General features: G+C 37.3%; 2 protein-coding genes across 5 annotated transcripts in view; both read right to left on the reverse strand.

Annotated features, from left to right (window-relative positions):
• Nucleotides 1-523: 523 nt before the first annotated feature.
• Nucleotides 524-1,267, reverse strand: LOC140850774 (uncharacterized). Its single transcript, XM_073258280.1, has one exon. It carries the CDS (start codon nucleotides 1,258-1,260, stop codon nucleotides 643-645), a length of 618 nt encoding a protein of 205 aa, XP_073114381.1. The 5' UTR covers nucleotides 1,261-1,267; the 3' UTR covers nucleotides 524-642.
• A 172-nt stretch (nucleotides 1,268-1,439) lies between these two features.
• LOC105033358 (probable auxin efflux carrier component 9) overlaps nucleotides 1,440-14,905 on the reverse strand; it is a 53,005-nt gene continuing 39,539 nt past the window's right edge. Inside the window, exons 4-7 of one of the 4 annotated variants that reach the window (XR_012141602.1) lie at nucleotides 3,578-3,654; nucleotides 3,380-3,494; nucleotides 1,670-1,791; nucleotides 1,440-1,528 (exon numbers count right to left, since the gene is read on the reverse strand). Coding sequence is in view for 2 of the 4 variants with exons in the window: in XM_073258278.1 (XP_073114379.1) it covers nucleotides 3,442-3,654 (213 nt within the window). In the remaining 2 variants the exon portion in view is untranslated. Of the gene's footprint in view, nucleotides 1,529-1,669; nucleotides 1,792-3,209; nucleotides 3,655-14,905 lie in introns of those variants that run through there. The other 3 variants (XR_012141601.1, XM_073258279.1, XM_073258278.1) reach the window with 3 other exon arrangements.

Below are 14,905 nucleotides of genomic sequence, written 5' to 3' on the forward strand. Positions count from 1 at the left end.
AAAAAACTTATGCACCAGATCACGTACTACTTGCAATTACAAGGTAATCAATTAAACATAGGGTAGCTCAGCATTCCAAAAGAAACCCATATACCGAGAATAATCAATTAAACATAGGGAAGAATCAGAGAAACCACAAGGAAACCATGAGTAGCCCAAGCGAGCACGTACAAACAAAAGCAAAAGGCGTGGATCAACGTAAAAATACCCCTTCTTTCGAAAACGAAAAAAAAAAAAAGAAAACGCATAAAATACCCCAAGCCACTAATAAGTTTCCAGTAGTGCCCGCTGACGCAAGACAAACCAAGTATACGGCAGCGTTCGTCATTCTTCCCACGCCATGGGCATCTGAATGAATAGATTTTCTCCGATACTTGAATCCACCATCATGGACAGGTGCTCAACCACGACTGGTCTCAGGGACACCGAACTGGGACCACTCAGCCATGCTCTTGAGGTGGACCCAGAAACAAACAAAGAAGAACATATAAAAACAAAGGAAAGAAAAAAGAAAATCCGGACGTTGATCCACAAGCGGTCATCATGAATCACTCTTATTTTCTTACATAGGCTTACACTCACCAGAAATTACAAAAGAGGAAACACATAAAAGTGGCCAAGAAGCCTGAAATAAGAAAAATCTCAAATTCCGATTTTGCCCTCGCCGCTGCCTTCCGCCCCACCCTCCCCCGCCTCCGCCTTTCCCGACCCCAGATCCGCCGCTGCGCACCGCAAAGACCCGAACTTGGGGGCCGCCTCGACCGTTCCCACGCTCCTGCCCTCGAAGGAGAACGAGAACCCTCCTCCCGCCGACCCGCCTGATTCCCCGACGTTCTCCTCCTCCGCCTCCGGCCCCGCCGGGGAAGACCGTGTCTCCAGCGCCGGCGGGGACGTTCTCCGTCTCTTCCGCTCTCCCTTCTGGTCCTCCTCTATTTCCTTCTTCTCGATCAGAGCAGACTCCTCCGCCCCCAGATCCAAAGCCGAGCAGTTGAAAGATCCGAACTTGGGGGTCGTCTCGATCGGCGCCACGCTCCTCGCGTCGAAGGAGAAGGAGAACCCCTTTCGCCCCGATTCCCCTAATTCCTCGCCCACCGCGGCTGGAGAAGATAGCGTCTCCAGAGTCGCCGGGAAAGTCCGCCGTCGCTTCGCCAGCCGAGCTCCTTCTCTATTCTCCGCTTCCTCTAGAGGGGGCTCCTGGGAGGAGGCGCCGCCTGCCACGGCGGCGGGGGGTGGCGGGATTTCTTCCGCCTTCGCCGCCATCTCGGGGAATGGGAGCAGGGGAAAGGTGGAGTTGGTGGGGATTAGACAAAGTTCCGCTCGTGGGGGTGCCGAGGTGGGGTTTGATATTAATCTGGGCCGCGTTTACTTCCAGGTCCTTGAGATTTTACCGGTTAACGGTCACGTCCACGAGCTTTATGGGCGAAAAATATATATAACCTCTATTTGTACTTTTGTATGTGAAAAAATTTTGCTCTCACTGTGATCTATGTAACGTCACTTCAACGGTTAAAAAAAGGCTTCTAGTTCCCTGTAATATATGAGAATTGACAGCAGTACAATTATGCATAAGAACACATCGAACAATTATGATGATTATATTACATCGAACAATTATGTAATATATGAGAATTGACATCGAACGGTTAAAAAAGGTGTAATAAATTGACACCTTGACCTTGGTACCGTGGGAATGCATGCCCCGTGGAGAAGGAGAAGGAGAGGAAAAGGAGAAGGATGGTGGTCTACTCTTTGCAAGCTAGACTTTGGATTCTCTATAACCAGACAATCATCCTGAAAATATTTAATTCATATACACAAAGGTTATGATGAGTTTTGAGAAAAAAAAAAAATCTATATGTAATAAATTGCAAAATATCTGGCGGAGATTTTGCTACAATAAAAACATATCAAGATGTCTTATTTATTTATTTATTTAGAATAATATTTTGATTTTGAATCCTAGACATCTAAAGACAAGTGGAGTGAAGTGAGAGGCAGTTGGATTGAAAACTGTTGGCTAGGGTGAATCCGAACATAAGGGACATTAGATTACCCGTTTGATGAAAAACACATAATTCTTGCACTTGTTAACCAGTCCAAGTAAATTTGCAAAGGAAATAATATGAAAATCCAAATAATATGAAAATCCAAATTTATTACCCATGTAAATTCGCAATTATGGAGTTCTTGACACTGGAATAACATAGAAGATTTAATTCAAAGTCCCCTAGAATAATTGTTGCTTTTTGAAATATACGAGTGACATAGATTCATTCAAACCAAAATTCAAAATTGTTCAATCTCCCATGATTTTCCATTCACAACTGTGATCCTTGAATTCATACAACATGTTGAGCTGCCTATGATAATGATCATCAAGAATATAATTGGTGCTTAATCAGCCAACATGTCATTGAGCCACCAAAAATGAAGTAAGAACCTGCATTAAAAGCTATACAAAATCTTTTACCCCATGGATATAAAATAAAAGTAAGATGTTATTTGAGGCTGCCAATTGCAATCTAGATTTGATTTGAGAAACTGATATCTGCAATTGCAAGTGCTTGAACTGATTGAAATTAAAGTTTTAAAAACTCAATTTTTCGCCATTGTATGGACAATTCACAAACTAAAGGAGGTATATAGAATTTTAAGGCGTGACCAAGATCGAGCTCTGGTATGATAAGTAACACATGCAGTAACATTACTGAGTTCTTGAATAAACCACTCATATAAATTCCTAGCCAACATCACAATAACATTACCGTATTTGGTTGTTAATTGATGAGTAAGATGAGAGAAAAAAAACAGAATAACATAAAAGGAGCGTTTGAAATGAGAACTGAACTGATAGATAGCCTGAATACCACACCATCACACTTCCTTCATCCATGAAAGATGGTTGGGGGGGGGGGGGGGGGGGTGGTGGGGGGGTGTGTTGGGGGAGGGGATCTATGCTGTTCTTCATATAAGATATTATCCCGGGGGGTGGGTGGGGGGGGCGATGATTGTGGGGGGAGGGGATCTATGCTGTTCTTCATATAAGATATTATCAGGGAACCATGATTAAGACACTTTGGGACTTCACATACTACTCAAAATTAAATTTAAAAAAAAATACATAAAAAAGTATATATGTGTATGTTGCAATAATACAATAGATTTACAAAATAACAAAAGAAAGATAAAACTAACTATAAGTTCAATGTTCATGTTTATAATTTTCCCTAGACTATCATCTAAACCTTTTATTTTTCTTTATGTATGTTTAACAACCAGTATAACCCTGATAATAATATCTCAAAACGAAATAAGAGTTTTAAATAAGAGAAATGTAATGGATCATTTCTTCTCAACTCTAATAAACACCAAAAATAACCTCAGGATTGCCGCAAGGTGGTGAGTATGATTTTCTCTGTCTTCACTTCCATTGCCCTAATATCATGTAATAGAGGATTGTGATAGGAACAGATGAAAATATCCCAAGAATAACCCTGCATTTAAGAAATAGTTAGAAATTGGAAATATCTGAGAATGATAACAATGAAGCATGAAGCAAAGGGTTTCAAGCTCCAACCCAGTACTCATGATCTCTGGATGCACATTGTACTCCTTTGCATAAACAAATGAAAGAACTGCAAGGGGAAGAGCAGCCTGTAATTTTAAGCACACAAAATCAGAAAAAGACCATATCTTAAGAATGCACAATACACATACAAGTCATGCAAGAACATCAAAACATGCAGTCAATCATTCAGTCATTGAGTTCTTATAACACCAAACTGTGGAATCCGATAGCTTTCCATTAGAAGTTGCCTAAAAATTTTTGATCATGCTTTAGTAGTTTTGGAATACATGATGATAGTCCAGAGGTGGCTGAAGGGCAAGGCCACCAAAGCCCTTGCCTTAGGCCCCCACCCCTAGGCCCCCTGCTCCCCCCTCCCCCCCGGCCTGTTATATGTATGTCATAGAAGCCAATAGTTGGCTGACGTATTTTTTTTTATGACATAAATTTATACTTAAACTATTGATTTAATCAATAAAGGGCAAGTTTACTTTTTTCATTCAAGTGTTATGTGTCTTTGAATCGTTCTTAGAATTGATGTTACGATATATATTCTCAAATGTTGAGAATTAGAGATATGTATGATCGATTCCTAAATTGCTCCTGATTATAGGATAGTCATAGGGACGGTAATCTATCCAGATAGATCAGTGCGTGGTTCACTTTCTTTACGATAGATGAGTCTCTAATCTATAGTGCAGAGATACTGAGCAAAAAGTGTGGATAGTTATTAGAGAACAACTAGTACTGAGCGTGATTATACGAGAGATCATATGAATTTTTATTCGATCGTCAGTGATCATCTCGATGCTGTAGTTGTGTGACTGGTTCTTTGACCTGCAATGTCACAGTTGCTCATAGTAAAACTGCTAAAGTTTGACTACACATAAACATTAACTTGATTATGAGTTTTTGTAGTAGATGTTGGCTTCAGTTGGTTGAGCTGTGCGAGCGACATGTGCATCTAGATGGGATCTATCGACCTTGATAGAGAGCAATAGTCCTATGAGATTTGAGAAGCTGAGTCCACAAGTCTATGGCCATAACAGTATGATTGATGAAACAGAGTTTTCATTTGAAATCACTATGGACTTGAATTGACCGCATCTATCATATGACTGATGATGAGGTTTGATGATTTATCCATAACCTGCCATCTAGTCGAAACTTACGATAGAGGGACTGTATCATACATTAACTACATTTAAAGGTTCTATTTCGGTTATGTTGGATTGCCACTATATATTGCTAGATGTCACTGGTGGATTGTGAGAGCTCAATAGGATCATTTTAGATCAATGATCCTTATCGAATTAGAGTGAAACTGTTTCGATCCACTGAAAGAGATTTCAGTGATACCGATGATAGAGATCATGGTATTTCTCACTATCAGATATAATTGAATCTATAAGGTCATACATAAAGGAAGAAGATTTGAATTAATTATAATTGGGCTTATGAAGCACCAAATTATATGGATTTAGAGAAATCTAATTGGGTTTATGTTAATCTTGCTAGCACTTGGATGAACCCGACTTCTCTTATGGTTGGTTTACTTATACGATGAGTTTTAACCAATTCCTACACTTGATTTGAATCTAGTTGAATTTGATTCAATGAGATCCAATTGTTGGATAATTAATTTATGGCTTGGATTAAATCAAGAAAGAATTTCTTGGTTAAGAATTCTTGAAGAGAATTTATGAAACCATGTAGGCTAATTTGTACATCTAATTGGATCCCATATGATGGGATGCCTAGAGTAAAGTGTGGCTTTAGATGTGTAATGGGTGGTGCTTCGTTTATTTGATCCAACTATATTATGACTAGGAATTCTAATATGATTAAAATGAGAGATCCTAATTTGATTAGGATATCCTTAAGTTGTCTATATTAGGATATCCTCTTTTGGCATCCTCCCTTGGAGTCAAAAAGAGGGTGGGCGGCACATAGGGAGTGGTGTCAATTATTTGGCATCATTTGTTTGATTCTTGTTCCTTTTGCTCTCAAGTTTGTTGAGAGTTAGTTACAACCAGTTCTTGATTGTTATTCTTCTTGATTAGTTGAAGGATAAAAAAAGTTCAAAATTAAAAATCTCTCCAGATTTGGTTCAAGCCTATTTAGGTTTTGGTTCCGACAAGCAGGATCCAAGATAAAATAATTGAGGTCGGTCCTATGGATACCCATAGAGGTAGGATGTTTGTGCTACTGATTCAGAGTCTGTCCAGGTCTAGATCCAGGGATCGAATCGGATTCAACTCCAGTTAAAGATTTGAAGCAAAAGGAAAGCAATTCAGGTATGTGAATTGATTTCAGACTTTTGTTTGTTCTTCCTAAAATCAGTTTATGTTAATTTTAGCATATGAATTAGATCCATAGGTGCTTTCATATGATGAATGCATGCTTAGATTAAAAATATTTTAATCTAATTTTTTTGCTGTGTTTTAGATTTAGAAAAATTTTGAAATCCACATGTACTAGTACCTATAGAAAATCCAACAGTGGTATCAGAGCCACATGTTCATATGCATGAAAGTAGAATAAAAGTTTTAAAAATTATTTTTAAAATTTTAATTTTAGATTATACATGAGATGTATAAGTTTATATTTAGATCTAAAAAGTATTTTAGATATGATTTTTATTCATATATGAGATATATGAAAGCATGCATAGACTAAAAATTAAATTTTTGTGATTTGAATTTTTCATATATGCAATATATGATGGTATGTTTAGATCTGAAATTGATTTTTAAAAATTTTAAAATTTTTTAAGTATATGATATATGATTGCATGTATATTCTGAGAGTATTTCGAGAATAAAAAATTTACTTTTTATGCAAGTAATTTAGATCTGAAATCTATTTCAATGATCTGAAACTAATATATGCATGAATCGTTGGATATGGATAGTTTTGCATTAAGTCAATAAATTACATCTTATGTTATAGTTAGATCATATTGGATTGAAATTGATGTAGTTATTGATCAAATCAAGTCAAATATTGATTTGAATTAGATCAATTAAGCTTATGATTTTACAAGTATTATAGCTTGAGTTGATTAAACCCCATATGTAGAATCATGTCAACCTAAGGATCTAATCTGACTTTATGGCTTGAATCCGATTCACCTAAGCTGATTAATTGAAATCAATAAGTCATTTGGTATCTAAGGCAAGTCTCGATCGGTGATTTTTAATTGGAAGGCTTTTCATTTAGATAATTTTGCCTACGGTAAGTTAATGGCATACTTTCTCACCGATCTCACTTACCTAATCAATTAGATGATTGGGTTCATTAATAGCTACAGAGTTTTGGTTTAGTCCATGTTAATTAGATCGATCATGTGATGACTGATTAGATGAGACATAATCTAAATCTTTCTAATTAATATTAAGCCTTATAGTCTTCTACTGTTGTAGAAGTGCGAGCGTGCTACTGACATCGATTGTTCTCGACTAGTTATAGTGGTTCAGTTACATCGAAAATATGCAACTATTCTACTAGCAAAGAATTGCTCTAGAATAAAGATGGGGTTGGACCCAATATGTGTTATCTGAGGGACTCAATGACAGCTTCACACTTGCTTGTGAATGGTGGATCAGACTTAACTAAGGAGTGGAGCAATATGTGTTATCTGAACTCTCATGACTTAGAGATCAAGTCACTGCAATATGCTTAGAGAAGCATCTGAGCAAAGAGTTGCTTATGCATCGATGTGCGTGTCATTAATAACTGTTAGGTGAGGTGCAGACATCGGTAGAATTGCAGCACCCACTAAAAACCTTACATTGATCGCATCAGATTTTTATTTTTCATTCGGAGAGTATCAAAATTCGAAAAAATAATGAGAATCTATTTGCATCTAAAAGTTCCTAGAGTAAATATAATTTTAAATATAAATATCTAACTAGAATCTTTACTCTCATAGATAAACGATGTCAGCCTCTAACCCCTGCATTCTTGAAACCAATCGACTAATCGGTACAAATTATAAGGACTGACTCAAAAACTTTAGGATAGTTCTGACATCTGAAAAGATTGGGTATGTATTTGACTAGGATGTCCTAGTCTTATCAACCCATCTTACGGTAGAATAAAGAGCTGCTCTGGACAAGTGGATGGATGATGACCTTAGGATGAAGTGCTATGTGCTAGTTTCAATATTAAATGAGTTGCAAAGTCAGCATGAGCACATGCCCACTGCCTGTGCCATGATCACTTACCTGCAAGAGTTATATGATAAGCAAAGTCGGACCGCACACTTTGAATTGTTCAAGCGATTGTTCAATATGAAGATGTGCGAGAGACAGTCAGTCCACAGTCATTGTATGACTATAATCAAAGACCTAGAGGAGTTTGAGAAGCTCGGACTTAATATGCAGAGGAAGTTAAAGGAGATTTAATCCTCCAATCTTTGACCAGTTCATTTGGATAGTCTATTATAAACTACCATATGAACAAATTGGACTGCAACTTATCCAAATTGATCAATATGCTGATCACTACTGAGGGTACTTTGAAAAGTTTAAGGGACTCTATTCTTGCTGTTGAACGGATATCTTCCAAGAGAAAGTTTTTTTTAAAAAAAAAGAGTAAGCCTGCAAAGAAGTAAAAGAAGGAGAGCAAATCCAAGAAGAATACTTCAAAGAAAGATGTGGAGAAAGGAAAGTGTTTCCACTACAACTCCGATCGCTACTGGAAAGAAACTGTCCTGCTTACTTGGAGAGCCCGAAGATAAAAAAGGATGATCAATCTTCTGAAGGTATGCTTATAATAGAATCTAATCTAACGATTTCTTCTACTTCTAGTTAGATATTGGACTCTGATTCTAGTGCTCATATATATATTTCAATGTAGGGTCTAATAGAAAGTAGGAGATTGAGGTAAGGTGACATGATTCTTCAGATCGACAATAGAACAAAAGTTACTGCAAAAGCCGTTGGAACCTACCTTCTTCGATTACTGTCTGGCTTTAGATTAGATTTAAAAGACTATTATTTTATTCCTGTAGCTAGTCAAAATTTGATTTCGATCTCTGTACTAGCACAGGATGGATTTATTTTTTAATTTAATAAAGATCTTTATTTTATTTATTTATAAAATAAATTGATTGCATCTGATCTTTTGATTGACAGTCTTTATCACTTGCATGTTGATGCTAATGTGAACCTAAATGAGCAAGTAGTGAATGCCGTAGATCAAAAGAGATCCAAAAATGAATTTAACCATAAGTACTTGTGGCACCATAGACTTGGCCATATTGGAGAGGACATAATAAACAGATTGAAAAAGGATGGGATCCTTGACTTTGTTAAATCTGAGTCAATTCCTGCTTGTGAATCATGCCTTCGAGGAAAATGGCTAGGTTACTCTTTATGGGATAAGAAAAAAGGGCTATTGAGTTACTAGCCCTGGTACACACTGATGTGTATAGCCCATTTGATGTGCAGGTTAGAGATGGTTATAGCTACTTTATTATCTTTACTGATGATCTGTCATGATACAGATATGTATTTCTCATAAGACACAAGTCTGAAGTCTTTGAAAGATTTAGAGAATTTAAGTATGAGGTAGAAAAGTAAACAGATAAACCCATAAAAGTCCTACGATCCGATCGAGGAGAGAAATATCTGAGTGCTGAATTTTTGAAATATCTTAAAGAGAATGGCATAGTCTCTCAATGGACTCCTCCCGACATGCCTCAATTTAACAGGATATTTGAAAGGAGAAATAGGATCCTATTACATATGGTTCGATCCATGATGCGCTTCACTGATTTATCTTTATTTCTTTGGGGACATGCCTTACTTACCACGATACATATTTTAAATAAGGTTCCTTCTAAGTCTGTTCCTAACACACCATATGAGATATAGCATGATAAGAAGCTGAGTCTGAGTTACCTTAAGACTTGAGGATGTCCAGTCTATGTTAAGAAATAGAAAACTGATAAGTTAGAGGATATTGTAGTTTGATTTATAAGATATCCTAAGGAATCCATTGGGTACTACTTTTACTTTTCATGTGACCATAAGTGATTGTGAGTCGCAATGCTATGTTCCTAAAAAAATAGTTTATCCAGGATGGTGGTAGTAGGAGGTTAATTGAGCTTAATGAGAATGTCTCTTAAGAGCAACGAGCTATGGATTCTCAAGAACCCATCTATGATGAGCCAATAGTTAATATTCCACCTCCACCTCGTAGATCAAGTAGAATCTCCCATCCTCCTGAAAGATATATGGGTATGCTGAAAGAGGATGTAGAAGAAGCATTTCTTGTGGGAGATGGGGGTTATGGTGATAATTCTAGTACTTTTGACGAAGCAATGTCTGACATCGATTTCAAAAAATGGTTAGATGCAATGAAGTCAGAAATTGACTCAATGCATTTGAACCAAGTATGGATCTTAGTGGATCCATTGGAGAGAATTATTTTTATTGGGTGTAAATGGATCTACAAAAGAAAAATAGATACCGATAGTAAGGTAGAGACCTATAAGGCAAGACTGGTGGTGAAGGATTATACTCAATGTGAAGGCATTGACTATTATGATATTTTTTCGTCTGTAGTCATACTGAAATCCATCTGCACATTGCTTGCTATTGCAGCCTACCATAATTTTAAAATCTGACAGATGGATGTGAAAATTACTTTCCTGAATGGATATCTTGAGGAAGATATCTATATAGAGCAGCCTCTGAATTTCACATCCGATGATAGTGATCACCGATTCTGCAAGCTGCAAAGGACTATCTATGGACTAAAGCAGACTTCTCGAAGCTAGAATCTTCATTTCAATGATGCGATCAAATCATTTGATTTCATAAGAAACAAAGAAAAATTTTATTTTTACAAAAAGATCAGTGGGAGTGCACTTATCTTCCTCGTACTGTACATCGATGACATCTTCTTTATTAAAAATGATATTTCCATATTAACTTCGGTTAAAACTTGATTATCTAAGAAATTCTTCATGAAAGATCTAGGAGAAGCGTCCTATATTCTTGAGATAAAAGTTTATAGAGATAGATTTAAAAGGATATTTAGCTTGTCACAGAAACTGTATATAAAAAAAGTGCTGAAGTAGTTCAATATAGAAAATTCCAAAAGGGGTTTGCTACCCCTTAGGTATAGTGTTCGACTCTCCAAGACGATATATCTTAACATTTCTGAGGAGATCGAGTGCATGAGTAAGATTCTTTATGTTTCGATGATTGAGAGCCTCATATACGTCATGCTATGTACTCAACCTGATATTATCCTTGTCGTGGGTGTCACGAGCAGATATCAGTCGAATCCAGATAAAGAGCACTGGATAGCTATGAAGAACATCCTTAAGTACTTGCGAAGAATTAAGAATTTATTCTTAATGTTTGGAGGAGCACCTGAATTACGGATTGAGGGTTATACAGATTCAGACTTTATATCAGATCCAGATGATAGAAAGTCTACATTGGGATATGTGTTCATATGCAATGGTGGTGCAATCAGCTGGAAGTGTTCTAAGCAGAGCATCATCGTAGATTCGACAACAGAGGTTGAGTATGTCGCTACTTCGGATACTGCAAAAGGTGGCTTCTGATTTAAAAAATTTATCGTGAAACTTGATGAAATGATATTGATTGCCATACCACTGTACTGCGATAACAATGGAGTCATAGCACTTGTTAAGGAGCCCCGATCTCATCAAAAATCAAAGCATATTGAACGATGATTCCATATCATACACGACTACCTTAAGAAGCAATATGTCGAGGTGCGAAGAGTAGACTCCATGGATAATGTGGCAGATCCGTTGACAATGCAGTTGAGCCAGCCCAAAATGAAAGCTTATTTTGAGAAGATGAGGCTTAGATTAATGGCCAATTAACTTTATTCCAAGTGGGAGATTGTTAGATGTATGTTCTAAAAATCAATTGTTGGCTGACATATTTTTTTTTTATGACATAAATTTATATTTAAGCTATTAAATTAATCAATAAAGGGAAAGTTTATTTTTTTCATTTAAGTATCATGTGTCCTTGAATCATCTTTAGAATTGATGTTACGATACATATTCTCAAATATTGAGAATTAGAGATATGTATGATCGATTCTTAAATTACTTTCAGTTATAGGATAGTCATGGGGATGGTGATCTATCCAGATAGATTCACGCGCAATTCACTTCCTTCGAGATAGATGAGTCTCTAATCTATGATGTAGAGATACTGAGTGAAAAGTGAGGATAGTTGTTAGAGAATAATTAGGACTGAGCGTGACCATACGAGAGATCACATGAATTTCTATTCGATCATCAGTGATCATCTCGATGTTGTAGTTGTGTGACTAATTTTTTGACTTACGGTGTCACAGTTGCTCATAATAAGACTGCTAAAATTTGACTATACATAAATATTAACTCGATTATGAATTTTTGTAGTGGATGTTGGCTTCAGTTGATTGAGTTGTGCGAGCGATGTGTGCATCTAGATGGGATCTATCGACTTTGATAGAGAGTAATAATCTTATGAGATTTGAAAAGTTGAGTCCATAGGTCTATAGCCATAGCAGTGTGATTGATAGAAAAGAGTTTTCATTTGAAATCATTATTGGACTTGAGCTGACCACATCTATCATATGACTGATGATGAGGTTTGACGATTTATCCATGACCTGTCATCTAGTCGGAACTTATGATAGAGGGACCGTATCATACATTAACTACATCTAGAAGTTCTATTTCGGTTATGCTGGGTTGCCACTACATATTACTAGATATTACTGATAGATTGTGAGAGCTCAATAGGATCGTTTTGGATTAATGATCCTTTTCGAGTTAGAGTGGAACTGTTCCAACTTATTGAAAAGAATTTTAGTAATACCTATGATAGAGATCATGATATTTCTCACTACCAGACAGAATTGAATCTATGGGGTCACACATAGAGGGAGAAGATCTGAATTGATTATAATTGGGCTATGAAGTATCAATTTATATAGATTTAGAGAAATCCAATTGGGTTCGTATTAACCTTGCTAGCACCTGGGTGAACCCAACTTCTCTTGTGGTTGGTTTACTTATATGATGAGTTTTAACCAATTTCTATACTTGATTTGAACCTAATTGAATTTGATTCAATGAGATCCAACTATTGGATAATTAATTTATGACTTGGATTAAATCAAGAAAGAATTTTTCGGTTAAGAATCTTTGAAGAGAATTTATAAAATCATGTGGGCTGATTTGTGCATCTAATTAGGTCCTATTTGATGGGATGCCTAGAGTGGGGTGTGGCTTTGGGTGTATAATAGATGGTGTCCCATTTATTTGGTCTAACATATTATAGCTAAAAATTCTAACATGATTAGAACGAGGGATCCTAATTTGATTAGGACATCCTTAAGTTGTCTATATAAATGATCCTAGCCCTTTAGTTCTCAAATAATCTCTCCTCCTCTCACCTTGCTGCCACCTTTCACTGGGCCCATGCCTCTCCTTCTCTTCCTCTCTCTAGTCCATGCCTCTTCTCTCTCTTGGCGTCCTCCTTAGGAGCCAAAAAGAGGGTGGGTGGCACATAGGGAGTGGTGTCAATTAGTTGGCACTACTTGTTTGGTTCTTGTTCCCTTTGCTCTCAAGTTTGTTGAGAGTTAGTTATAACCACTTTTTGATTGTTGTTCTTCTTGATTAGTTGAAGGATCAAGAAAGAGTTCTTGATTTCTTTAAGAATCAAGAAAAAAAGATTAAAAAGGTTCAAAATTAAAAGCCTCTCCAGATTTGGTTCAAGCCTATTTAGGCTTTGATTCAGACAAGCAGGATCCAAGAGAAAATAATTGAGGTCGATCCTGTAGATATCCATAGAGGCAGGATGCTTGTGCTGCTAATTCAAAATCTGTCCAGACCCAGATCCAGGGATTGAATCGGATTCAACCCCAGTAACAGATTTGAAGCAAAGGAAAAGCAATTCAGGTATATGAATTGATTTTAGACTTTCGTTTGTTCTTTCTAAAATTAGTTTATATTAATTTTAGTATATGAACTACATCTATAGATGCTTTTATATGATGAATGCATGTTTAGATTAAAAATTTTTTAATCTAATTTTTTCACTGCATTTTGAATTTAGAAAAATTTTGAAATCCATATGCACTTGCACCTATAGAAAATCTACACTGCCTCCATCCCGACAAGGTCTCCCTCCACCCCTAGGCCCCTTGCTCAGCCTGCGAGAAGACGAACGATAGGACACCTCCACCCTAGAAAGCCCCCACCCCCAGCCCCCAGGCGGCCCCACTCGGCTCGTGAGAAGATGAACTGTGCCAGGGCAAGGAAGAACGACTGAGTGCGTGGTCAATCAGTCATCGGTGGCAAGGAAGACGGGTCACAGAAGGATCGAAGGTCTCTGTGAGCGGTGCGACTGCTGATGGTCCCTTTTTTTTTTCATTTTTCGGAAAGCCCCTACCCCTAGGCCTCCCATCCTCCGCTCGGCTCGTGAGAAGATGAACGGTGCTCGTGCGTCAAACTCTTTAAGGAAGGACCGAAGGTCTCCACGAGCGATGCGATGACAAATGGCCCCTTTTTTTTTTCATTTTTCGGAAGGCCCCCACCCCCAGGCACCCCCCCTCACCGCTCGGTCTGTGAGAAGATGAACGGCACTGGCGCATCGATGCTGGCTAGGAAGAATGACTGAGGCCTGAGGCCCTGAATGGCTGAGCGATCACCGACGGTCGATCGATCGATCACCAGTGGCAAGGAAGAGTGGAAGACGGTAGGTCTCCACTCCCTGCATGAGTGATCGGATGGTCCATTGATCCTTTTTTTTGTGTTTTCCAAGCGAAAACACGTGGCAGACTGCAGACGGTGACTGTGCATGGCAGCATGGGAGAAAATAAAGGGAGTCGGGTGGTGGGCGGCCTGTTTCATTAATGTTTGCCAATTACCGATCCAATCCACCAATAATTTTTTTTTAATAAAAATAGATTCTTTTCTTATATTTTGACAGAAACACTGTTAATGATCCATATTTTATACCGTACATACAGCTCCACAGAAATATAGAATCTTGTTCAATTTTTGAATTTTTTTTTGTTATCTACTTTTGTACTCCTTCAAAAAGATTTGTAAATTCTCAAAACTATTTGGGATTGGAAAGTGTTTGGTATTTTTTAGTTTGGATTACTCTGTGTTTGTAAATTCAACAGGATTATTCATTTTTTCTCTAGATTAATATAGTTCTCCTTTTCTATAAAAAAAAGGTAAGATTTTTTTTTATTTATAGTATCTATTTCTTAATTCTTCTTTCATTATTCTCTTTACTTTTCTTCTTGATAATAACTCTAACTCATATTTTCTAC

Source organism: Elaeis guineensis, chromosome 5 (genome assembly GCF_000442705.2).
Source record: "Elaeis guineensis isolate ETL-2024a chromosome 5, EG11, whole genome shotgun sequence".
Lineage (NCBI taxonomy): Eukaryota > Viridiplantae > Streptophyta > Magnoliopsida > Arecales > Arecaceae > Elaeis > Elaeis guineensis.